This window comes from Pithys albifrons, chromosome 5 (assembly GCF_047495875.1).
Source record: "Pithys albifrons albifrons isolate INPA30051 chromosome 5, PitAlb_v1, whole genome shotgun sequence".
Classification (NCBI taxonomy): domain Eukaryota; kingdom Metazoa; phylum Chordata; class Aves; order Passeriformes; family Thamnophilidae; genus Pithys; species Pithys albifrons.
In genome coordinates, this window is record NC_092462.1 from 1,200,788 (window position 1) to 1,224,492 (window position 23,705).

The 23,705-nt window shown below is 50.7% G+C and overlaps 1 protein-coding gene across 6 annotated transcripts in view; it reads right to left on the reverse strand.

Annotated features, from left to right (window-relative positions):
- Positions 1–23,705, reverse strand: part of SLC4A4 (solute carrier family 4 member 4) — a 149,688-nt gene that overhangs the window by 19,513 nt on the left and 106,470 nt on the right. For all 6 annotated transcript variants that reach the window (XM_071555325.1, XM_071555320.1, XM_071555321.1 and 3 more), the window contains 8 exons: positions 22,207–22,283; positions 16,837–16,994; positions 11,359–11,446; positions 10,081–10,235; positions 9,712–9,825; positions 7,592–7,766; positions 4,772–4,905; positions 1,389–1,660 (listed from right to left, as the gene is read on the reverse strand). In XM_071555325.1, the coding sequence (XP_071411426.1) occupies positions 1,389–1,660; positions 4,772–4,905; positions 7,592–7,766; positions 9,712–9,825; positions 10,081–10,235; positions 11,359–11,446; positions 16,837–16,994; positions 22,207–22,283 (1,173 nt within the window). The remainder of the gene's footprint in view (positions 1–1,388; positions 1,661–4,771; positions 4,906–7,591; positions 7,767–9,711; positions 9,826–10,080; positions 10,236–11,358; positions 11,447–16,836; positions 16,995–22,206; positions 22,284–23,705) is intronic.

Here is a 23,705-nt window from a genome sequence, read left to right on the forward strand (position 1 = left end):
CACAAGTGTTGTTTCAGAGAGACTCAAAAGCCTCAATCATCAGTCACTCATAAAATGGAAAGAAAAGGTTAAGTGAAACATTATCCAAACCTAACTGGTGGTTTTTTTGGAGTTCATGGTAAAAAAAAAATTACAGAAAATCAGACAGACAAAGTAATATTTTATGGTTTTCCAATATTTTTCTAATGATTTCTGGATTAAACTAAATATCCACAGAAGGCTCCTAGTGATTAATTTCAAATGCAGGCACCAAGATATCCACAAAAGCAAAGTGCATTTTAGTGTCCAGCACAAACACATTTTTTGAATTAAAAGAAACAAAAAGATGGCAAGTAATTGAAATCCACAGGATGGGGATAATTCCTTTGAAAGAAGGGCAGAGACTCCTTTTCCTCTGGTTTTCACAGAATCAGCAATCATGGATTTGAAATTTCCTTTAGAAATGCAATCCTTCCTGCAAAGAGGCTCCATCCTCATGGTTTACTGAGGTTTTGGACACATAAACCTTTTTACTCTGCTGTCTGGAAAGCCAAAGGTGTTGTCAAGGGAAGTGGAGACTTTCAGTTTGGCAGTGCCTATTCCCACCACCTTGGGTCCAAGAGGGAAAGCATCCTGCCATTCCAGTGCAGGCAGATCCTGTGTTCCATAAACCAGGCAGCACCAGCTCCCAGGGAACTGGCTCCCCACACCTGCCAGCAGCTTCTCCTCTGGGATGGGGGTGCTGAGATAACCTGCAGTTTGCTTTGAGCCCAGACCAAGTTTCTTACTCCCTCCTCATTGTTTGTAGGGCCCAGGGAGTGTCCCTGCTTCCCTAATGGCCCAGGCAGTGTTCCCTCTGTTTGGATTTGGGTTTTGTTTCCCTCTGTGTACCCAGCCTCTATCTGCCACACAGCCCATGCTCCAGAGATAGGCTGCCCTGTGGATACACTTCCCTTCCTCTTAGCAAGGAATTGTTTGTGCTTTCCCACTCATCCGTGCCACCAGGAGGTGGGAACCTCCCATGTTTGTGTAACACCTTGAATAAATCCAGCATTGACCTGAGCTCCATGGCAGTGACTCAGCCACCACTTCTGCCCCTTCATGGAATTCTCAGAGGAATGCCATTAGGAACTGACAGCCACAGGGATGGAAGGAGACAAGGGGTGCAGAGACTGGTCATGCTACTCACAGGAGCAGTCCCAGGAGGGTCAGCTATTCCGACATTCCAGCTGGGACACAGAGTGAAATTCACCCCTCACCTTCCAAAAAAACCCCTAAGATAAGGTATCTGAAGACAACTGAAAAAGAAGGAATAATCTACCTCTTATCTGGGCTGCAGCACAAAGGAGAAAGAGAGCAAATGCCACCTCCCCCCTGCAGCCTGGGGAGGTAAAGAAACACTCTCTTACCTGGATCTACTGGTTTACAGGCACAAGAGTAATGCGTGATATAGTCCACCTTGAACTGGGAGTTGATGGGATAATGATCTGCCAGCTTGATCATCTTCTTGAAAGCATCGTAGATGAAGATGAAGCTGATGAGGGAGGAGAAGCCTTCCTCAGTGAAGCGGGTGAAGTACTTGACCAGGAAGCTGGCGTCGGTGGCCACCAGGATGAGACACTGCAGGGCCGACCAGAGCCCGATCCAGAGGCGGAACTCCAGGTAGTCAAAGTCATTGTCCCTGCCACGAGTGGCAAGAAAGGAAAACACCAGCTTAGAGAAGATCAGCAAGTACAAAGCAGATGTTCTGTGGAATGAGATTGCATCAGGGGGAGTTGGGATTGGACACAAGGAAAAGGTTCTTCCTCTGGAGGGTGGTTAGGCACCAGGAATGGCTCCCCAGTGAAGCAGTGATGGCACCAAGCCCGATGGAGTTCAAGGAGCATTTGCACAATGCTCTTAGTCCTAGGGTTTAGTTTTAGGTAATCCTGCCAGGAGGAGGGAGGTGGATTTGCTGATCCTTATGGGATCCTTATTCCAGTCTGGGATGTTTCAGGATCCTGTGACAAACCTGATGCCAGGAATGGCAGGCTGTGGGGAACCATGGAGCCAAGGGCATTGTTTCCTCCTGCTGGAGGCTGCAGTGCCATGTAGGCACAGAGTCCAAAGGTGGGTTTTAGGAGGGAACAAGTGCCAAAAGGGAACACTGGAGCAGAAAAGGACCTGCCTGTTCTGGGCAAGGGAGTGATGGGCACTGGGGCTGGCAGTCCCAGCCAGATGGAATTCCCTGGAAGCCAAGGAGCCCTGGCCTGGAGGAGAGTCAGGAGCAAGTAAGAAACAAAGTGATTTAGAAAAAGAGAAGGAAAACAAATAGTAACAAAAGCCCCCCGTGACAGCTCTGAAATATCCGGAGTCGGTGCCGGAGGGGGCAGGAGCCGCCGTGCAGGAGAAGGTGCTGGCAGGAGCCCAGGGACACCCTGACTCCACACCACTGAAGAACTTCAAAGAGTTTTGAACTATGTTATTTTGGCTTTTACCCCTCAAATTCCTGCAGCACTTCTGAGGCGGACAGAGCAGGTGGAAAAGCACTGTGTCCTGGAGCACTGACCCCCCAGTGCTGGCACTGCAGAGCACCCAAAGCCAGGCACAGGGCTGGGGCCACAAGGTGTTCTCAGGGATCTCTCCACACACACACACACACAGAGTCACACTTTAAATGAGTCAGTGGATGGGAAGTCTGCCTAATTTTGCTCCCAGGAGGGAACAGCGTGTTGTGAATAAGAACAACCACAAATGCATTACAGAAAAATCAAGAGCCCTGGGTTCCAATTTCCTTGTGAGAAAGGCTGCCTTTGAAAACTCCTGCCTTTCTGCTCCAGCAGGTTGTCAGGACAATGGCTTTTATAACCACCACCTCCTGCTCGGGTTAAAAATAACCACCTTCTCCCTCCCAGAGCAGTACAAAGTGCTTTTCCATCTTGCTTTTTTCCTGCTGTGTGCTGCACCTGGGCTCTGCCATGCCTGTCACCTGCCAACAGGTGCAGCATGTCCATTCCTGACTCTATTCATTTGTTCCAGGCAAAGGAAGAAAAGAAAGGTGCCTCCCACTTGCAGAGCTCACACCCTTGGGCAGCTCAGTTTCCCTCTCTGGGATAATCTAATTTTCCACTCATTTTTCCTAGCTCCTCTCCCTCCCTATGTGTAGGAACACAAGTCCTGTACAACCTGGAATGCCATGAGCATGGGCTGTGAGAGATTTGGGGTGTATTCTGTGCAACCTAAAATGATCTCCTTGCAACACAGTCCAAAGGATCAGCACCCTGAGATGAGCTCAGTTGGTTCAAACTTGGTTGTAACAATGCCAAGGTCATGGGTTCAATCCCCTGTGTGGGCCACTGACTGAAGAGTTGGACTCGATGGTCCCTGTGGGTCCTTCCAACCCAGAATAGTCTGGGATTATATCACAGATAGTCTATCAGCCCTGTGCACAAATCACCCATGACACCACTGATTCCCTTAGGGATTCCAGTGTATTTTCCTGGTATTGCAGATGTGGGGATGGTAAATGAGCACACCTAACAAAATGGGCTCCCTTGGGCTCTGGGGGTCAGCCATCAACAACATGAAGGGGGCAGAACCTTTTCATACCAGTTAAATGTTAAAAACCTAAGAGTCTTCACTGCAGTAAAGCTCCACTGTGGAATTTTGGGGGCTGTTTCTATCAGGGGAATTTCTGCTTTCAAAAACAGAGTAGAGATGTAAGGTCAAATTTATGGTAACCTTGAGATGCACAGGATTCTGTTAGTGAAGAGCTGGATTTCATAGAATCATAGAATTGATTGGGTTGGAAAAGCCCTCAGAGATCAAGTCCAACCCTTGGTCCAACTCCAGTCCCTTTACCAGATCATGGCACTCAGTGCCACGGCCAAGCTCAGCTGAAAAACCTCCAGGGATGGGGAATCCACCCCCTCTCTGGGCAGCCCATTCCAATCCCTGAGCACTCTCTCTGCAAAGAATTTTTTCCTGATCTCCAACTTCAATTTCCCCTGGCAGAGCTTGAGCCCATCGTGCCCCCCTTGTCCTATTGCTGAGTGCCTGGGAGAAGAGACCAACCCCCACCTGGCCAGAACTTCCCTTCAGGCAGTTCCAGACAGTGCTGAGGTCACCCCTCAGCCTCCTCTTCTCCAGGCTGAACACCCCCAGCTCCCTCAGCCTCTCCCCACAGCACTTGTGCTCCAGTCCCTTCTCCAGCCTCGGTGCTCTTCTCAGTTGGGTTGAAAGAGACCTCTGAGATCATCAAATCCAACCCTTGATCCAACCCCACTGTGATCACCAGCCCAGGGCACGGAGTGCCCTGGGCTGGTGATCACAGTGGGGTTGGATCAAGAGATTATGGATTTTCTGTCCCTGGAGATGTTTAAGAGGACACTCAGTGCCACATCCAGTCCCTTCTCCAGCCTCGTTGCTCTTCTCTGGCCCCGCTCCAGCCCCTCAATCTCTTTCCTGAGCTGAGGGGCCCAGAACTGAACACAATTTGTTTCTTTGCTCCTATGGGAAATCCAGAGCAGCCAGGGAAGCAGTGGCTGGAGGAGCAGCACACTGTAACTAGAGCACATTCCTCCTGGAGGACTGAACCAGCCAAGGCTTTCTTTCCAGACAGGCAGTGGGCACACAGCGGGCATTGCCCCGGGACACGCGTGCCGGGAAAATCCCTGATGTGATTACTCTGGATGTCAGGAGGGAACAAGGACATGTTTCATTTCCTCCCCCAGCTCCAGGGAGCTCATTCCCTGGCTGGGAGTTCCCTGGCACGGGGCATTGCTGCCCTGCACCCCCTGCCCAGCATACTCACTTGCTGAAGTTGAAGAGGAGCCGCTCAAAGACCAGCACGGGCCCTGTGCTGCTGAGGATGGTGAGGGGCTGCCCAGCCAGGAGGCAGAATATGGCGCCGGTGACGGCCGTGCCCAGGAAACTCTCCAACACGCCCTGTGGAGACACAGCACAGTCACTGCTGCTGGAAAACCCTCTGGAGCGAGCGGTTCTGCCCATGTGCTGCATGTGCCTGTGCCCATGGCCAAGGGAAGGGCATCCTCTGCCCATCCTGCAGCTCACACCGACACGTGTTGGTCCCACACAATCCACAGTTACTCAGGATAACCATCAACCCCCCCTTGGATATCTGAGTTCTGCAGTTTCACAATGCCATATGTATTGTATTTTATACTTGACAAGGGGAGGAGAGGGTTTTCCAAGACCACTTAAAGGATTTCAGAACTCCCAGAACATCCAAGGCCAGGCTGGATGGGGCTTGGAGCAACCTGGTCCAGTGAAAGGTATCCCTGCCCATGGCAGATGGGTCAGAACCAGATATCTTTGTGGTTCCTTCCAACCCAAATCATTGTCTCATTCTATGACCTCCCAAGTCTTTGACATTAAAGAGGCCCATCTGCAGGACTCCTCCAACAGCTGTGGCAGAGCTTGGCTACAGGACAGCACCAACATCCTCCAGGACAACGGAGGATGGGATATTTTCTCTCTCCAACTGAGCAGACATTTTCTAGACAAACAACCTGCCGCTCTTTCAAGTCACTGGTTTGGTAAGACTCAAACCAAACAAGGCTGTTTCATCCAGCAGCCACATGTTGAGACCCAACTTCATCAGATGTCACCATCAAGTCATAAATTCCCTACCTAATGATCTTTACAACCACCTTTGGCACATGTGGCAAAGCAGCTTGGCTGGAGAAAGTAACAGAGCACGCCTGGGGCACTCTTGGATTTTCATGTCCAACTGTAGCTGGACAGTATCTATTTCAAAAATGCAAAATGTGGATGAAATATAAATGGCAATAAAATGTGATTACTGGCTGAGTGTGCAGAATGTGCTGACCTCACCTCATTTGCTCTGAATCTATTTACACGTGACTCAGTTTTAAAGGAGTAATAAAAGCATCGTCTTCTACTGAATAGGACGTGCAGCCATCAGAATTACCCTCTCCAGGAACACGTTCCCAACAACCAGATGTGGATTTAAGCCAGGCTTATGTGCATGGCTGGAGCTGTGTGAAGCAGCAGGCTCATTAATGCCACAAGTGTTAATTAACAGCACATGCAGATCCTTCCTTCCCCCATGACACGCTGCAGGGATGGGGGCTGCAGTTTTCCTGACTTCTCAGTGGTCTTGGGAAGAATTTAAGTCCAGTTTTGTGTGTCTCTTCCTTGCAAAGACACGAGTTAGGGTTACACTGTGGCAAGTGGTGTTTGCTGGCTGCCTTTGGGGGCCCTGTGAGGATGAGCTGGTGGCTCCAGGGGTGAGGAACAGCCTCCACACAGCTGATCCCCTGCGCTGCCCCGGCATTCCTCGTGGCCAGCACATCTGGAATCTCTTTTCCCTGCATTCCTCCACGTGTGTGCAGCTAAGAATAGTTGTCTTTTCTCAGAAACACAGGACTCTGGAGAGAGCTGCTAAGGCAGGGCTGGGGCCAGGGCAGCTCCCAGGACAGGCAGAGGGGATGGCCACGCTCAGGGCCTGCCCCAGCAGCAGCCACATCACTGTTTACAGACACGTAACTGTGATGTGGGAGCCCCAAAAATACTGGTTTTCTTCTTCTGCTACTTGATAATAAATGCTCATGTGGGCCCAAGGTAAAGGAAGAGGCTTCTTGCCAAAATGAAGTGACTCTAAATTTGCCCTAAATCTGGAATTGGGTAACATTTCCCCTTTCTCCTCCCAGTTCAAAGCCTGGACCTCATTCAGATGTAGGGCAGACAGGCTTTGCTCTGCCAGCCAGTGCTGCTCCCTGATGGCTCCTGGAGGCCCCTCCATTCCCAATTTCCATGAATCTCAAAAAAAGGCCAACTGTTAGCACAGGGGAGAAGAAAGTTTGGCACTCCACAGGCTGCTGGACCTTACTCCAGCCTGCAATTCATCACAGGGAAGTGCAGAGCTCCAGACACATGCCCTCCTTTTCTGTTTAATTAAACCTGCATAAATTAGTAATCTAGTCCCCATCACTGCGATCTTAATTATTGTTAGGAGGTTTGATGGGGCTGCTCTGAATCCATCTAAACACAACCTCCTGTTTTTCCCATTACTCCATGAGCAGGAAGCACCCACAGCACTGTTAATACAGAATTCCTTTCCTTTAGCCTGAACTATCCTTTGAACCCCCAACTCTTGCCTTGCCCCTGATCCAGCCTGTCCATGGATCTCAGCTGGTTCTCAGGACCTCCCAGTACTGCAAAACTCATCTTTCTAAAGATCTGACAGTTCCCTCCTTGTCCCATCTCCTGATTTACTCACTTTCCTATGAATTTTAGGCTGTTCCTTTCACCAGAGAGGCAGAAGCCCAGGGACTGTAGGAGTCAGGCAGAGGACTGAGACATGGAAAGTCTCAATCACACTCAGCAAACTTAACTGGACTGAAATGGTTCAGCTGAGAGCAGATGAGAGGAACCTCTCTATAGAAGAAGCAAAGACTTCTCCATCTCCTGGCCTGCTTTTAATCACCCTTTAAGGTAACTCCTGCCAACACCAGCAGAGAAGGCAGTGAAAACACAGCACAACTCCATCACTGTACCCAGAACTCCAGCTCTGTCGGTGCCCAAACGCTGCTCTGAGTGGCCAGCAGGGATGAAAGGCTGTTTGGTGGTTCTGAAAGCTCTTGCTCACCTGCATGTTGTCCGTGGCATCCCCAAGCAATCCCCCAAAGGTGATGGCATTGGTGACAGTGGCCAGGTAGATGAAGAGGATGGCTGAGAGGGCCTGGATGTTTAAAGCGTCGTAGAAGTCGCTGGCGAAGAACGGTGCTTTCCTCTTGATGTCTTTGATCAAACCCCCACAGAACCTGCAAGGACAGGCAAGAAAAATGTGAAAAATGCTTCACAGGGCAAGTCACCATGATGAGCCATCAGAGACACTGCCAGCAGCGAGGCATGATCTCAAAGGAGTGAGATCACCACATTACACACAGCCTTACTGCAGCTGTGGTGGTCCAGGGATAGCAGAGAAAATGCTGTAAAGAAGGATAATATCTTGAACATGTGATGCAGCTGGAAAGAGACAAATCTCAGGAATACAAGTCCTGCTTCTGCTAAAACAGACCACTACAGTTTCCAGTTCAGGAAGCTTGTCTGTTGGGTTTTTTTCCCCCCAACTATATTAGTTGATGCAATAAAATAGAATAACTCTGCTCTACATATCCCTGCCTAAATTTCTCCACGTGGCAGACACCATGGCTGGGAGAGCCAAACAATCTGCTACATGGAAAAATGCTTCAAACTGTTAACCAGCAAAAGAACTGGACGTAAAAACACAAGGGAAACAACCTTGGAGAACAAGAGAACTGACTTGCAGACATGCCTTTTTTGTACAATCCCAGACAAGGGAGTAATTAACTCTTATGAACTCCACGTGGCTCTGACATTGCCAGCCTGAAAACTGTTTCTGTTGATCCCCCTGCTCACAGGTCCCCCCACCACCAGCACTGCTCTAACGCTGTGGCAAACAGGCACACATCACTTGCTGACCTTTTTAATGACTTTTTCATCATTTAATAAGCACCTCGTTTAAGACACGCTGCAATTTGCTGAGACTGGATGTTCAGAACCCTCCAGGACAGCCTCAAGCCAGGCACTAAACACTGCCAGGACACATTTTCATAGAATCATAGAATCAGTTGGGTTGGAAGAGACCTCTGAGATCATCAAGTCCAACCCTTGGTCCAACCTCACTTTGATTACCAGATCATGGCACTCAGTGCCACGTCCAGTCTCACCTTAAAAACCTCCAGGGTCAGAGAATCCACCCCCTCTCTGGGCAGCCCATTCCAATCCCTGAGCACTCTCTCTGCAAAGAACTTCTTCCTGATATCCAACCTAAACCTCCCCTGGCAGAGCTTGAGCCCGTGCCCCCTTGTCCTATTGCTGAGTGCCCGAGAGAAGAGACCAACCCCCACCTGGCTACGACACCCTTTCAGGTAGTTGTAGAGAGTGATAAGGTCTCCCCTCAGCCTCCTCTTCTCCAGGCTGAACACCCCCAGCTCCCTCAGCCTCTCCCCACAGCACTTGTGCTCCAGTCCCTTCTCCAGCCTTGTTGCTCTTCTCTTCTCAGTTGGGTTGGAAGAGACCTCTGAGATCGTCAAGTCCAACCCTTGATCCAACCCCTCTGTGATCACCAGCCCATGGCACTCAGTGCCATGGGCTGGTGATCACAGAGGGGTTGGATCAAGAGATGTTGGATTCTCTGGCCCTGGAGGTGTTTAAGAGGAGACTCAGTGACACATCCAGCCCCTTCTCCAGCCTCGTTGCTCTTCTCTGGCCCCGCTCCAGCCCCTCAATCTCTTTCCTCAACTGAGGGGCCCAGAACTGAACACGACACTCAAGGTGTGGCCTCCCCAAGGCAGAGTCCAGGGGAAGGGTCACTGCCCTGGGCCTGCTGGCCACACTAGTTTGGATCCAGGCCAGGATCCCATTGGCCTTCTTGGCCACCTGGGCACACTGGTGGCTCCTGTTGAGCTTCCTGTCCCTCAGTCCCCCCAGGTCCCTCTGCCTGGCTGCTCTCCAGCCACTCTGTGCCCAGCCTGGAGCGCTGCAGGGGTTGGGGTGGCCAAAGGGCAGGACCTGCACCTGGCCTTGTTGAACTTCATCCCACTGGAATCAGCCCATCTCTCCAGTCTGTCCAGATCCCTCTGCAGAGCCCTCCTGCCTTCCAGCAGGTCAGCACTCCCTCCCAACTTGGTGTCATCTGTCATTCTGGGGTGCCAGCTCCCCCTGCCCAGGCATGGCACCCACCTGCCCGTGCGCTGCAGCTCCTCGCAGTCGCCGTGGCCGCCGCCGCCGTGGCCCCCGTCGTGGGGGGTGTCCCCGTTCATCTGCAGGCTCTCCCCACCCGAGTACATGTTTTTCCTGGGCAGGAACACAGGGTGTCAGCACCAAACACAACACAGGTATGTTGCTATGTGTCTGCTTCACCTTGGAAGGTACAGAATTGCAGGAACACCCTCCCTCCACGAGGAAATAGCCCCAGGACTTTCTGGATATGGCCAGGCAGCTGCAGGTCACTCTGTACCTCTGGTGCAATGAAGGCACCGGCTCTTCCCCTCCCCTTTCCAGACCTGATGCCCACTGTCCTCCACCACAGCCACTGCCTCCTGCTGTTACCTCTTATCTGAAGAAGGGAGAGACTTGGGGGGCTCTATCCTAATGGCTGGATCCCATTCCCCAGGGGGGAGCACAATGACTTCATCCAGAAACTCATCGATGCCCGCGATCAGGTCCTGCCGGTCCTTGGCTTTATAGGCAATGTCGTGGAACACCTGCAAAGAAAGAGAGATTCCATGTGCAAAAGGTTGGCTATTTCTGTAGCCCAGACTCCAGAGGCAGCTGCCTACGTTTTATTCTACAAAGCTAACTTAATTCCTTCTCAAAAGCCTTTGAAGAAGTATCAGGACACTTGGCCCTCAGAAAAGCCCCTTCCTTCAGCTGGATAATGACAGGGATTCTTTTCTTGCAGGTGTATTTCTAATTTTAAGCAAAACAGACATTTCTAACCTTCAGAAAATATTGCTGAAGCAATTATCTATACCTGTTATCTGAAAAAAGAGCTTTCCTCTACATAAGGAGTTTCAATATGAGAAGACACTTTTACACAGCTGCCTACTTCAGTCCATCAAACCCTGCTTCATTTTCAACTCTGTGACACAGAAATAGTGACAATATTTACTCAAAACTAACACCATGAACTAGTGTTAGTGAAAGACTTGGTATTTCTGATGAAGAACAAATGAGAGAAGAGGGGAAAGGGTGTCAGTGCTGAATTGAATGAATTCTTTCAGACTCTGTGGAGAGGAGGTGAATCAGTGCATGTGACAGACAAGTGGAGGTGGGAAGGGACTTTGGGGCTGTGGAAACCACACCACTGAGTGACAGAAACCAGGAGAGCTGAGAGCTGTAATTAAGGGAACTGTACCAGAGCAGAACAATGCCAAGAAACACAGCTCATGTGAACCAGCCCCAGGGACACAGAGGGAAAGGAGCCCTGCAGGAATCCTGAAAGCCCAGCCACCCCAGCGAGGTGGGTAGCAGCAACTCAGTAATGCACAAGCACTGTGTGTCCTGGGGGAACCAGCCCTGTGGTGACTGCCTGGAGAGTGGCTGAGGGACCGCTGGGATGGTGGAATGGGACAGAACTAATCCAGCAGTTAATGCACAGTTGATTTGCAGGAGTGACTGCCAGCAGGAAAACACACCCAGTGCACAAACACCTCCTCTCGCCACGCTCTGACAAAAACACGGGGCCAGAGGCAATAACTGTGGCAAGAGATGGAATGAGGAGGTGACAGTTGGATATTCCAGCTTCAGTCAGGTCAACCAGGCCTGAGGAGAGGCCATCATTACCTGGGAGAACCCATTTCCCACGGGAGATGCCCAGACACCCACCTCATCCGACATCAGCGTGGCGATGGCTCGGCCGATCTCGTGGTAGGACTTGGCTTTGCCCTTTGGTCCCAGCAGAATGAAGAGGAACCTGAAAAAAGTTCCTATTTAGGATGGCAGAACAAATTCCTTCTTATTTATACATCTGGACAGAAATATGACTTCAGAAAGTTGTGGTTCTTGTCAGGGATGCAGAAGCTGCCCGTGGCCTCCAGCTGCTACCTCGTGAGTAGAGGTTACACCCTGCAGCCCATCGTGTCCTGGGCACCACAGTGAGCCTGTCCAGCTCCACAGGGACTTGTTTCATGGAAACACAGAACACTCTGGGTTGGAAGGACCCTGTGATACTGAAGAGCAGCAGAAACAAAATACTTTACACTAATCTGCAGGTGTTAAAAAGGACATTCTTTACTCAGCAGGCTGGAGGTTTGGAGCTCAGCTCCTCTAATGGAAGGTGACAAACGACAGACAGACAGGGCCTTGTATGACACACACTGTTCACAGATCCATTAGATATTCCCAGCTTACCTGATACATATTCATTAGTTTGCTTTACATAGTCACAACCTTATTGGAAGTCCTTTTTTGGTCCTTCTGGGTCGTCTTCATCATCCTGATCTCAGTTCTTGAGCAGGCACAGTGCTGGAATGTTTCACCACCAAAAACTGTAACATTTGTTCTTTTTCTTGTTTGGGTACACAGAGCTTTAGTTTACATTCTGTGTGTTTGAGTTACATCCCTTGGCTAATTCTTGAGGATTTCTCTAAGACTGTCATGTTCCTTGCTTGGGCATTCCAGGACATTGGGAGTAAAGCTTCTATTTCTCTTACCACCTAAATGCCACCTTGCTCCGACCCCTGAAACCTTCCAGGTTGCTCCAAGCCCCATCCAACCTGGCCTTGGACACTTCATTTCTTACATGATCTCTTTGGGCAGCAACTACATCCAAGTCACTGCTGATGAGCTGGAGAACCCCCACGATATGAATCCTTTGTCAGGGCAGACACACAGATGAAATAACCCCACCAGAAGCACCTCTCCCCTTCCAAGCACTGCATTAAGTATTATTTAACCTCCCTGAACCAAAATACCACGAGGTGTTAAGTCCAATGACTTCTGAGGAGTATTGTATCCAAACAAGTACTTTCTATTTATAGAATCTGGAGTCCTATAAAAACCAGGCAGCAAGTCAGTAGGACAGGATCCACAACTACATATTGATTGGCATTACTACACTACACTTCTTACTCAAGCTCTTCCTGAGGCCTCCAACTGTTTTCCTTGAGGGTCACAGGGAGGTGAGTAAGCCCCACACGCCCAGGTTATGCCCTCTGCTCTCCTCCCACCTCCTGGAACTTTCCCTGGTTCACCAGTTATTATAAAACAACACTGAAGACAAACTGTTCCTCAGCCAGCTCTTTCCAAACTCCAGGATGCAACTTAGCCAAACACTTGAATTTTAAAAAGGGAGGTCAGAACTTCAGCAGTTGCTGCTTGGCATTCTCCCAGTGTTCCAGGGGAACCAAGCAGTTCCATAACCATCTTCTGCAGTAATTCCACGGGCTGGATCTCTGCCAGCACAAAGCAGCAGCACCTGAATGCTCCTGCACTACTGAAACACTCTGGAAAACAAGCAGTTCCAAATTCTTTGTCCTAACTCAGCTCAGAACTCACTTCAGAGTGTAAAACAAAAACTTTAAATGGGCCAAAAGTTACAAAAACATAAAACCATGAATGCATTTGAGTGATTGGAACTAGATTATGGCTGCATGGATTTAATCACTTAGTTATGAGCACTTCCACCTGTGCCACACTCCTCTTCCTCTGCTGAAGGCCAGCCCAGAACTCCTCCCTGCTGCACCCAATACAGGCTGAACTATCCAGTGCCCATGTCTGATTCTTAACATTGCCAAGGATGCTCCAAGGCAGGGAATGGGAGGCTCCAAGGCAGGGAATGGGAGGCTCCAAGGCAGGGAATGGGAGGCTCCAAGGCAGGGAATGGGAGGCTCCAAGGGAAGGAATGGGAGGCTCCAAGGCAGGGAATGGGAGGCTCCAAGGCAGGGAATGGGAGGCTCCAAGGCAGGGAATGGGAGGCTCCAAGGCAGGGAATGGGAGGCTCCAAGGCAGGGAATGGGAGGCTCCAAGGCAGGGAATGTGAAGCTCCAAGGCAGGGAATGTGAAGCTCCAAGGCAGGGAATGTGAGGCTCCAAGGGAAGGAATGTGAGGCTCCAAGGGAAGGAATGTGAGGCTCCAAGGGAGGGAATGTGAGGCTCCAAGGCAGGGAATGGGAGGCTCCAAGGGAAGGAATGTGAGGCTCCAAGGGAAGGAATGTGAGGCTCCAAGGGAAGGAATGGGAGGCTCCAAGGGAAGGAATGTGAGGCTCCAAGGGAAGGAATGTGAGGCTCCAAGGGAGGGAATGTGAGGCTCCAAGGGAGGGAATGTGAGGCTCCAAGGCAGGGAATGTGAGGCTCCAAGGCAGGGAATGTGAGGCTCCAAGGCAGGGAATGTGAGGCTCCAAGGCAGGGAATGTGAGGCTCCAAGGGAAGGAATGTGAAGCTCCAAGGCAGGGAATGGGAGGCTCCAAGGCAGGGAATGGGAGGCTCCAAGGCAGGGAATGGGAGGCTCCAAGGCAGGGAATGGGAGGCTCCAAGGCAGGGAATGGGAGGCTCCAAGGCAAGGAATGTGAAGCTCCAAGGGAAGGAATGTGAGACTCCAAGGGAAGGAATGTGAGACTCCAAGGGAAGGAATGTGAGACTCCAAGGCAGGGAATGTGAGGCTCCAAGGGAAGGAATGTGAGGCTGCAAGGGAAGGAATGTGAGGCTCCAAGGGAAGGAATGTGAGGCTCCAAGGGAAGGAATGTGAGGCTCCAAGGGAAGGAATGTGAGGCTCCAAGGGAAGGAATGTGAGGCTCCAAGGGAAGGAATGGGAGGCTCCAAGGGAAGGAATGTGAGGCTCCAAGGGAAGGAATGGGAGGCTCCAAGGGAAGGAATGGGAGGCTCCAAGGGAAGGAATGTGAGGCTGCAAGGGAAGGAATGTGAGGCTGCAAGGGAAGGAATGTGAGGCTCCAAGGCAGGGAATGTGAGGCTCCAAGGGAGGGAATGTGAAGCTCCAAGGCAGGGAATGGGAGGCTCCAAGGCAGAGAATGGGAGGTTCCACTGAGCCCAAAGTCTCAGAGTAAGTAACACAATCTAATGTTTCTCTCAACACGTTGTAAACCCACCCAGAAGAGTCAATGTAGCCCCAAAGCAACAGGATTTGAGAGGACCAGGGGGCTGACACCCTGCTATGGGCAGTCCAGGAGACAGGGTCATCCCATGTCCTTGTCCCCAAAACAAGAGAAAAAAGAGGAAGACCAACTAAACCAAGATGTGAGTCCAGCCTGCTCATCCCTGTCTCCAGCCTGGAGCAAGAGCAGCAACTCCATAAGGGTTAAAGGCACCCAAGCAAAGGAATCTCAGCCAAGTCCTAGAAAAAAGGTGCCTTGGTCATGAAAAGCTTCAGTCAGGAGGCCTGGGAGGAGAACCTGATGCTGGATCTGCCACACACTTCCCAAGGGACCTTTGGGCAAGTTACTTCACCTCACCTGAGAGCTGCAGACACAGGCCTTTCCCAGCACTGCACCCCAGACTGTGCAAGTCTGTGCAGCTTATCTCCAAAAACATCTTCTCCTTGCTCATTCCCCTTCGTTTTCCCCACCACCATCCATTAACCAGCAGCCTTGAACACAGCACTGCACATTTCCCTGAGGAAAATACAAAGCTCCACCTTTTGTGCTGTCCAGAGGGGCAGCAGCTGTGCCCAAGACTTTTATTACTAGGGCTGTATGAAAATACCTTGTGGAGATTATTTTCCTGGGGAGTTTGGGAGATCTTCCTGGTTTCTTTTGTGTAAAAATCTGCTTTGAAGTAAAGGAAATACTTAAAATGCTTTACAGGAAAGCATGAACAGAAAAAGTGCCTGGCTTGGACAGTGTGGCATCCACAATTTTACCAGGAAATTGATAATTTAACAAAATAAGAGGAGAAGCCCCATGGGAGAGGAGGAGGCTCCAGCTCCAGCATCCTGAGGGCATTAAGTGCAGGGATACAGCAGGAACAGCGGCACAGCAGGGGAGGAGATGCTCCATCACAGCTCCTCGGCCCTGAGGGCATTTCCTTGATTGAATTTGGGAGGATGCAGCCATGGCAAATGGCTCTGCATCACTCAGGAAAGCCACCTAATGAGCCTCCCTGCTGGGATTAGGGCCAGCATTGGCTTTGGAGGAGAGCAAATGGATAACAGCATTTCCTGGGAAAACTGCTGGCAAGGAAGGACGTACTGCCCTGATTAATGCTACTGGGTAATGAGGCTGCCCAGCAATCCCGGACCCAACCTCCAGCTCCCACCACCCCAGCAAAGAGCCCTGGATTCCACATCTATGGAGAAGCACTCGGAGAGGGGTTTAAAAAATAGAGTCAGTGGGATTAGACCTGGAAGGTGAAATATTGAAGCACATGGAGCTCAGGAATGCTGAGGAATGAGTCACCTGCCACCAAATGAAGCCACCTCTGGGACCCCTCAGTCCCACCCCGACACCCAGAGCGTGCACACTGTTGATGATGTGGCTGCAAGAAACCACTTCATGAAGCTCCAAGAAACACAAAGAATTACAGAGCAAAGCTGGATCCTGGATCCTCTTTTCCCTTGGTTTGGTACATGGGAACGAGGCACAGATTCCAACAGCCACGTAACTCCCATTCCATACAAGTGCTGTGACATTGCTATGAATTTACACAGGGCAGCTCAGCCAGCCCAGGCACATTCAAGCAGTGACTTCAAATATTTAAGAACACAAGCCATCTTGCTGCTTGTGAGACTCAGATTGATGTGCAACACGAGTCACAATAAATAAAATATTTATCTGACAATTTTCCCTCAGCCATTATGCATTACAAAGGCACCAGCCCCAACAGAGCTGAGTGTCCCAGATTAGCCAAGTTTGGTTTTCATAGAATCAGTTGGGTTGGAAGAGACCTCTGAGATCATCAAGTCCAACCCTTAATCCAACCCCACTTTGATTAGCAGATCATGGCACTGAGTGCCATGTTCAGTCTCACCTTAAAAACCTCCAGGGTCAGAGAATCCACCCCCTCCCTGGGATTTTGCCCTGGCAGGGACAGAGTTGGATCCTTCACCTGCTCTGGGCTGAGGAGGAACAGGATGTACAGCAAAGATGTGCAGAGGGAAGTGTCAGATCTGTACAGAGGGGGCAGGAGGAAAGCCCCAGGCAATAAATGTGCCACTGAGAGTGCCCTTTACTGCACAGTGCAAAGTTGCTGTTACATTTTACTTATAACCAAACTCAGGACCTGAAGATTACGAGTTTTGTTACTCGACACACCAATCCTGACTGTCACCCGTGTCACAGGAGGGAGAGCAATGGAGAGCACCCTCCTGTGGGCTGGTGGGCTGCTCTGGGGGTCCCTGGGGTGGCTCCCTTACCGGGTGGGCACGGGCACCTCGGTGAGTGCCCCCAGCATGACGGCCTGTTGCAGCCGCACGAAGGCGATGAAAGGGCCCTCCAGGAAATCCACCTCGCCCACCAGCACGTTGGAGGCCTCAGCATCACGGGGCAGCTTCTTCATGAATTTGTTCTTCAGCTGCAGCAGGGAAAGAGGAAGGCAAAGAAAACTCAGTGGTGTGAGAGGCACGTTCTTCTCATCTCCACACTGCAATGGCACTCAATGCACAACACACATCCCTGTGCTAAATCCAACTCTGGAGAAATGTCATCCACAGGGAAGGGGGAAAAAACCACTGCCCAGTTCGAAAAATCAACCTTTGTCTGAAGTTCAGCAGCGGCAGAATTAATTTGGAGCTGGAGGCTTTTGAAAACCTGGCCCTGAGCTGGTTCCCAGTGCCTGGGGGATCTGTGGAGATGCTCTGTGTGTGCCTGGCAAAGGGTGAATGGAGAGGGAGGATGTACTGCCAGGAACACCAGCAGGGCAGGCAGGCACTGGACTGGCTATGAATCCCTAATGAGCTGTGCCAGGCAACTCAAGGAAGGAGAAAAATGGAACAAGTCTCAGGAAAAGGCATGAATTGATTAAGCAGGAAGAAGCTGCTGGAACCATCCTACCCCTGCATGCCCCAGTCAGGATCACCACCAGAGGAAACAATAAATAAGCATCCAGGAGCTCTGTGGAGGAAGCCTGGAAAAGTGCTACCAGTTCCTCCATGGACAGTGTTTGGGAGGATACTGGTGATTAAAAAACACAAGGAGAAGGTGGCAAAGCCACAGCAAACATTCAACTTGGCTCAACAGATTGGCCACAGTGCTGAACAAGGATCGTTCAGCAACACCAGGGAACACACAGCCCAAGCCCAGGTGATTTTCTGAGCCAGAAATGACCTGCAGAGCCTCCACTCCTGAGGCTGTCCAGCTCCTGATGCCAGAGGCTGTGGCCCCTTCAGTCTCCCCCTGCCCAGCACAACAAACCACTGTGACTCATTTCAAAGAGCTGTCGTTACAGTGGGTTTTTTTAGCTCCAAATGAGTTTTGCAGCACCACTCTGCACCTTCTTAAATCATTTATCAGACAGGTGATGGGAATGGTGCAGTCAGCACTTAAAATCCACTCTGAACCATTCCCCGAAGAAGCTTCGGAAAGATTCCAGCCCTCAGCAGCACTGGGAGCAGGGAGGGAGGTGGGAGCCTCCCCTTCCCCTGAACTCTGCCAACCTGAGCATCCTTCCAACCTGCTGAAGGCCACAGGCCCCCAAAAAGGCACAGCAACCAGAAAATCCCAACTTCCTTCCAAGTACTGTAACACTCCATCCATCATCACTTCGGATCCATCAGAAATGGAAGCAGCTCCTAAAGCAGCACTTAAGGAAGGTTAATTGCCCCAGGAATTCAAACCTGCCTCTGCCTCTCTGTTTTTTATCTGCTCACACAGAGCTTGTAGGCTTTCCCAAAACTTATTCCATGAACAGCTGCTTTAAAGGGTACCTTCCAGGCTGCTCCATCACCCAGGGTAATACTTTGGAAGTGCACTGTGGATATGGGGAAAAACCAGGCAGGCAGAACCCCTCTTTGCATCAATGGCCAAAGTAAAGGAAATTCCAGCTAACTAAACTTCCTGGAAACTCTTCCTGCTCTCCAGAAAGGTGGCAGTATCTGTACTGGAGGAGAGTGGAGCTCCATGGAGTGAAAGGAGCCCACCCAGGCTGCCAGACCTCAAAACTGGGAATGTCTGCTTGCCACTGTGGAGGTGAGGGGATGTTCCAACAGGAAAAGTAGCAAATGGCTCCCACCATCAATCACTGGACTGCATTCCCAGGAGTGGGATCCTGCCAGTGCCCTCCCTGTCCCCTGGTCCCCAGAATAGGCAGGAGGGTTTCTCTCAACAAGGCCAATTTCTTTTTGAACTGCAGGGTTGGCTTTGGCATCGATCCCCTGTTGACATGGAAACATTGGTTTGAATACACAGTGCCCACAGCACAACAAATAGGGAGAGGGTTTTGTGCCTCCCTCTGACTGCCCATATTCATTCAGGGCCAGGTTTGTCCCACATCCAAGCCCTTTGGAAGGGGAGATAACGCCAGGTCAGGAAACTCCCCTTACACCAACATACATTCCCTTTCTATGTGCTGTTGCATCAGCTGGGAAATAGCAGGTCCCTGGGAAAACAGATTCTCTTTCATGCCCCCTTTATTTCCCATGTTGAGCACTAGAGGAGTCCTGGTGGTTCAGTCACTTGGAGCTGCCAAGGACAATTTAACAGAGTACAGCCAAAGGATTTCTCACAGGAGGAGGGATCAGAGTGGGAACTTCCCCAGCCTCCTATGGTCTGCTGGCACCACAGCACCAGAGGACTCCTTTCAACCCTTTTCCTTCACACAATAGCTGAAAAAAAGAGTTTTAAATGTTTTTGAATTACTAATATGTGGCTGCCCCATCCTTGGAAGTGCCCAAGGCCAGTCTGGATGGGGCTTGGAGCAACCTGGCCTGGTGAAAGGTGTCTCTGCCCATGGGAGAGGGTGGAATAAGATCAGCTTTAAGGTCCCTTCCAACCCAAACCAGTCAGGGATTCTGGGAACACAGTGTTGAAGAAAAACTTGATGCAAGAGCTTGACTCTCAGGAGCTGGAGGAGTTGTACCACCATGAGAAGTCCTGGTTTAATGGACACTGCAGCGACACCACTGATGTACCTGGCAGTGGAGAGCTGGGAGCCCGGGACACAGCAGGAAGCCTGGATGCTCAAGCATTAATTGGAAAACAGAAGAGAAGAATAAACTGTCCCCAAGTGCCACTACTTGTCTCTCCAGCTGCAAATGCCCAGGGCATGACCTGCAGCCAACATCTCCTAAAACAATCCACATGGAGGCAAATCCCTTCTCCGTGCTGCTACCCCAGGAGCAGAGCTGCCAACACAAACACGAGGAAAGGGAATACAGCTCCTCTTCCCTACTGATCCTTATAAAAGGCCAAACAAGCCCAAAGCAAGGGCATGATGAAACAGCCAACCCCAAAGCCGTGGGCTGCCACTGCAGCTGGTTCTCAGCCGGCTCCTGCAGGATGCTGGGCATGCTGAGCCAGCCCCTGGGCAATCCCAAAGGATCATGCCATCATTCCAGGGCACAGAGAGCCAGCTGATGCAAACTACCTGCTTCAGGATTCCTGAAGAACACCCCTGAGCCAGGCAGAGCTGCAGGGGTGCCTGGCACTGCTGGGAGAGCAGCAGGAGGGATGGTCCAGGAGGATCCTCTGACAGATCAGGGCCATGAGCCCACGTGAAACCTGCACCTTCAAACATCCAGAGGAAAGGAGCAGGGAAGCCACAGATCAAAGGAGTAATCTGGCTACAAAATATTCTTAATTGCACCATTCCAATCAGCATTAAAGGTTGCAGAACTGAAAATGAAGGATGTAGGAAGGCAGGAAAGTTACTGAAGGTATAGAGAAGTTTGCTCAAAGCCTTTCTTCCTTTAAAACACAGGGACAGAATCTGTCTGTGCACACCCAGGGACTGATTAAGGCTGTAGGAAGGCAGTCCTGCTCCAGGCAACTGCTGCAAACTGACCTCACCTGCTGCAGTCCTCACACACACATGAATAAATAAAAATGGAATACTCTGTGTCTCCAGCAGAGTCCCTGGGCAGCCTCACCGACCATCCAGCCCCCAGGTGGGATGCCCAGATAACAAAAGCCAATCAAACCCTGTCCCCTTTCCAGCTCCTGCTGTGCTAACACGATGGATTATTGCCATGCCCAGTGAGTTGTGCCCAAGGGAGTTGCCAGGCACCACCACAATGCCACAAACTTATCCAGGCAGGAGCCTGAGTCAGTCAGCAACAAAACCTGAGCTCTGAGGTGATTTCTCAGGGCGCAGAGGATACGGCTCCCACTGTGCAAAGTTCATCAGAGGGACACTGGCTAATTAACTGAGAGGCTTCTTGGAACTCGACACTTATCAAGGGATGGTTCTCACTACCAACAGCCAGGCATTAGCTACACTGGAAGTTAAAAACTTTGGAGTGTGCTCCCAAACTGGATTTATTGACAGGCTTCCCTATTAGTGCTACCAAAATGTCTATTTTTATACCCAATTCTCCACAAAAAGTCCATTATCTGCATGTCCAGAGACACGGGAGCAGGAGGGGCAAAGGGGTCTGTTTGCACTGCTGAGAGCTGCAAAGCTCAGCCCTGGCTTTGGGCTGGTCTAGCCATAAAACCCCACCTATAATGGGACTAAAAACACAAAGCAGCAGTTTGTCCAACCACAAAAAGCTGTTTTACAGCCCTCCTCTTTCCCCAGGTGTGCTGCATGTATTAAAGGAAACAGGTATTTTGGAAACCCAACCAATACAGATGATGCTACAACACTGCAGGACACATGAAAGTATTTTTTTATGCAAATACCTAATTATTTTTAAAACCCTTAATTGCTCTGAACTCACTTTTCTGCCTCCATTCTGTTGCTGTGCCCCTTTAAGGCTGTGCTTAGAGAAGATTGTGACCAGCCATCATTGAAGGACTGGAGTCACCCCCAGCTGGCCAGCAATGCTGTGGTACCCAAATAACTTTCCCAAGGGCCTCTCGTTTGCATTCTGGCTCTCCATGGGAGTAGGGAATGCTGAAAGCCGTGGCAAGAAAAGGGATAGCCCAAAAAAACCAGCCGGACTTGGAGAATAACCCACTTTTTGAACCCAGACAAAGGTTTTTTGAAACTTGCACAGAGCCCTCATTCAGCCAGCAGTTTTCTAAGAGTTGGAATAAACTCACTCCTACCCCTCAGAGCCGGCAGCCCTCGGAAAGGACGGAAACACACACAAAGACAGCCCGTGTGCCACACCACAAACATTACCCTGCTCTGAGAAAGGGGTCAAATCCATGGAGACTCAGCACTAGAGCCAATTTTAAGTTCCTTACTCCACTGTGGGGCTGCTCTCCCGTGTACCTGTCAGCACAGTGCCCTTCCCTCTTCCCTGGCTGCTGCTGCAGCAGGAACACGTGTCCCTGTGTGCTCCTGCTGTGTCCCACAGTCCCTGCTGACTCTCCTCCTGAAACCCTTCAGCAGGAAGGGGATGAAAACCCCATCAGTGCCTGGGGGCTTTCCCTCCTCTCTCATGGGCATCAGCAAGATGCTGTGTATGTGGTGCCTGTTGCTTCAGACCTTGTAAGAGTTTAACCTGCTGTTGTCAAGGGCTGGTGCCTAAAAAGTGGAGGACTTTTTAAGGGCTCAAAAATGCTCCACTTAACTTCATTCACCCTCTTCTTTTTCAGTGCTAAGGTCCAGAGAGCCCTTTCCCCAAGATCCAGCTCCTCTCCACACCCATCCTCACGTGAAGGCTGGACCTGCAGCTTACCTGGTCCTTCTCAGGCTTGTCTGAGATGTCGTTCAGGCTGGTCGAAGTCAGGTTTCGGTGAGCCATGGCTGGGCTGCCTGGAGGAACAACATCAGCACAAGGTAAAGCACCTGTTTGCATCCTCTCAGAACACAGAGGCTCAGGCTACAGCAACACCTTTCCTTGGGAGGCTGATGGGGGGAATTGCAGACCCTGACAGGCTGCTTTCTGTCCCTTGACGTGGCACATGGGAGATTTAAGGTGCTAATGCTTCCTCACATCCAACCCACAGACTCCCTGTGACTCCCAGGACAGCACAAGAGTCCAAAGACTTTCCACAATTCCTGCCTGTGGGGAAAAAAAGCAAAGCAGCACCAGGCTGCTGACACTGATGGTGCTGGGTCATCCAGGACCCACCACAAATCCATCCCTCCACAGGGCTGGGATCTTCCAAGGTGCAAATGCCTCGCCCCAGCTCTCCTGTGTGGATGGCACCTGCCCTCCTCAGCATCCCAGACACTGTACACAATCACACAGACAAGGAGAGTGGCAGCTCCTGGTCCTTCAGAACAGCCCCTAATAAACATCTCCCTCACTCCAAGTAAGCTCATTAACTAAGCTCATGAAGCTTAAGCACTGAACTGATTAAAACAACAGGTGCACCACAATGACGGGCCAAAAGTCACCACTTCCTGACACCAAATTCATCAGGGAGGTGAAGACAATCCCCAGAGACACAGCAGAACAACTAAACAAAAAACCCAAACCCACCAAAACACAAACAAACAACAAACATGCTTTGAGGCAATACTGATTCGATAGTCACATTAAAAGGAATGTCCAAGTTCTCAGTGCTCATCAGTTCCCAGCACAAACACACTCCATAATCAAGCAGCATCAGGAGCAGGAAGAAAAAGCTCTGGACTCCCAGAGCTGGGCTTTCTTTACAACACGTGGGTAGACAGAGAATTCCTTCTCATGAGCCACCTGGAACCACACCATACCTGCAGTGTGTTCCTGCCACGTGCAGGAACAGTGGCACATCAGCACAGCCAGAGCCAAGCACAGTCAGATAAATCAGACATTACAAAAGGCAGGACAGTCCAGCTCATCACTGCGAGATCAGGCTGACAGCCTATTTCTGAGGTTAATTTATACAGAAATTAAAATATTCAAGCCCCTGTAACTGCCAAAGAATCCTTCTATAGATGACAAAGATGCCACCGGAGAGCTCAGACTGCGCTTGGAAGGGAAGCGTGGCCTGACCCACCTGCTCCATTCCAGATGGAGGAAAAAAGGCAAACAGAGTGAAACAGAGCAGTGCAGAGGACAGTGGGGATAACAGAACAGCCAGAGCAGCACATCCCCACAGGACACACCTGTTAATGCAGCAGCAAGCATTAGGAGCCCAGGGGGTGAATTCCCTCCTCCTCTCGCTCCGCTGGCCCCAGCCCTGACCCCCCTGAGCCCACCCAGCACTTACTGAGCCATCCCACGCTGGGGCTGCGCTGCACTCCCAG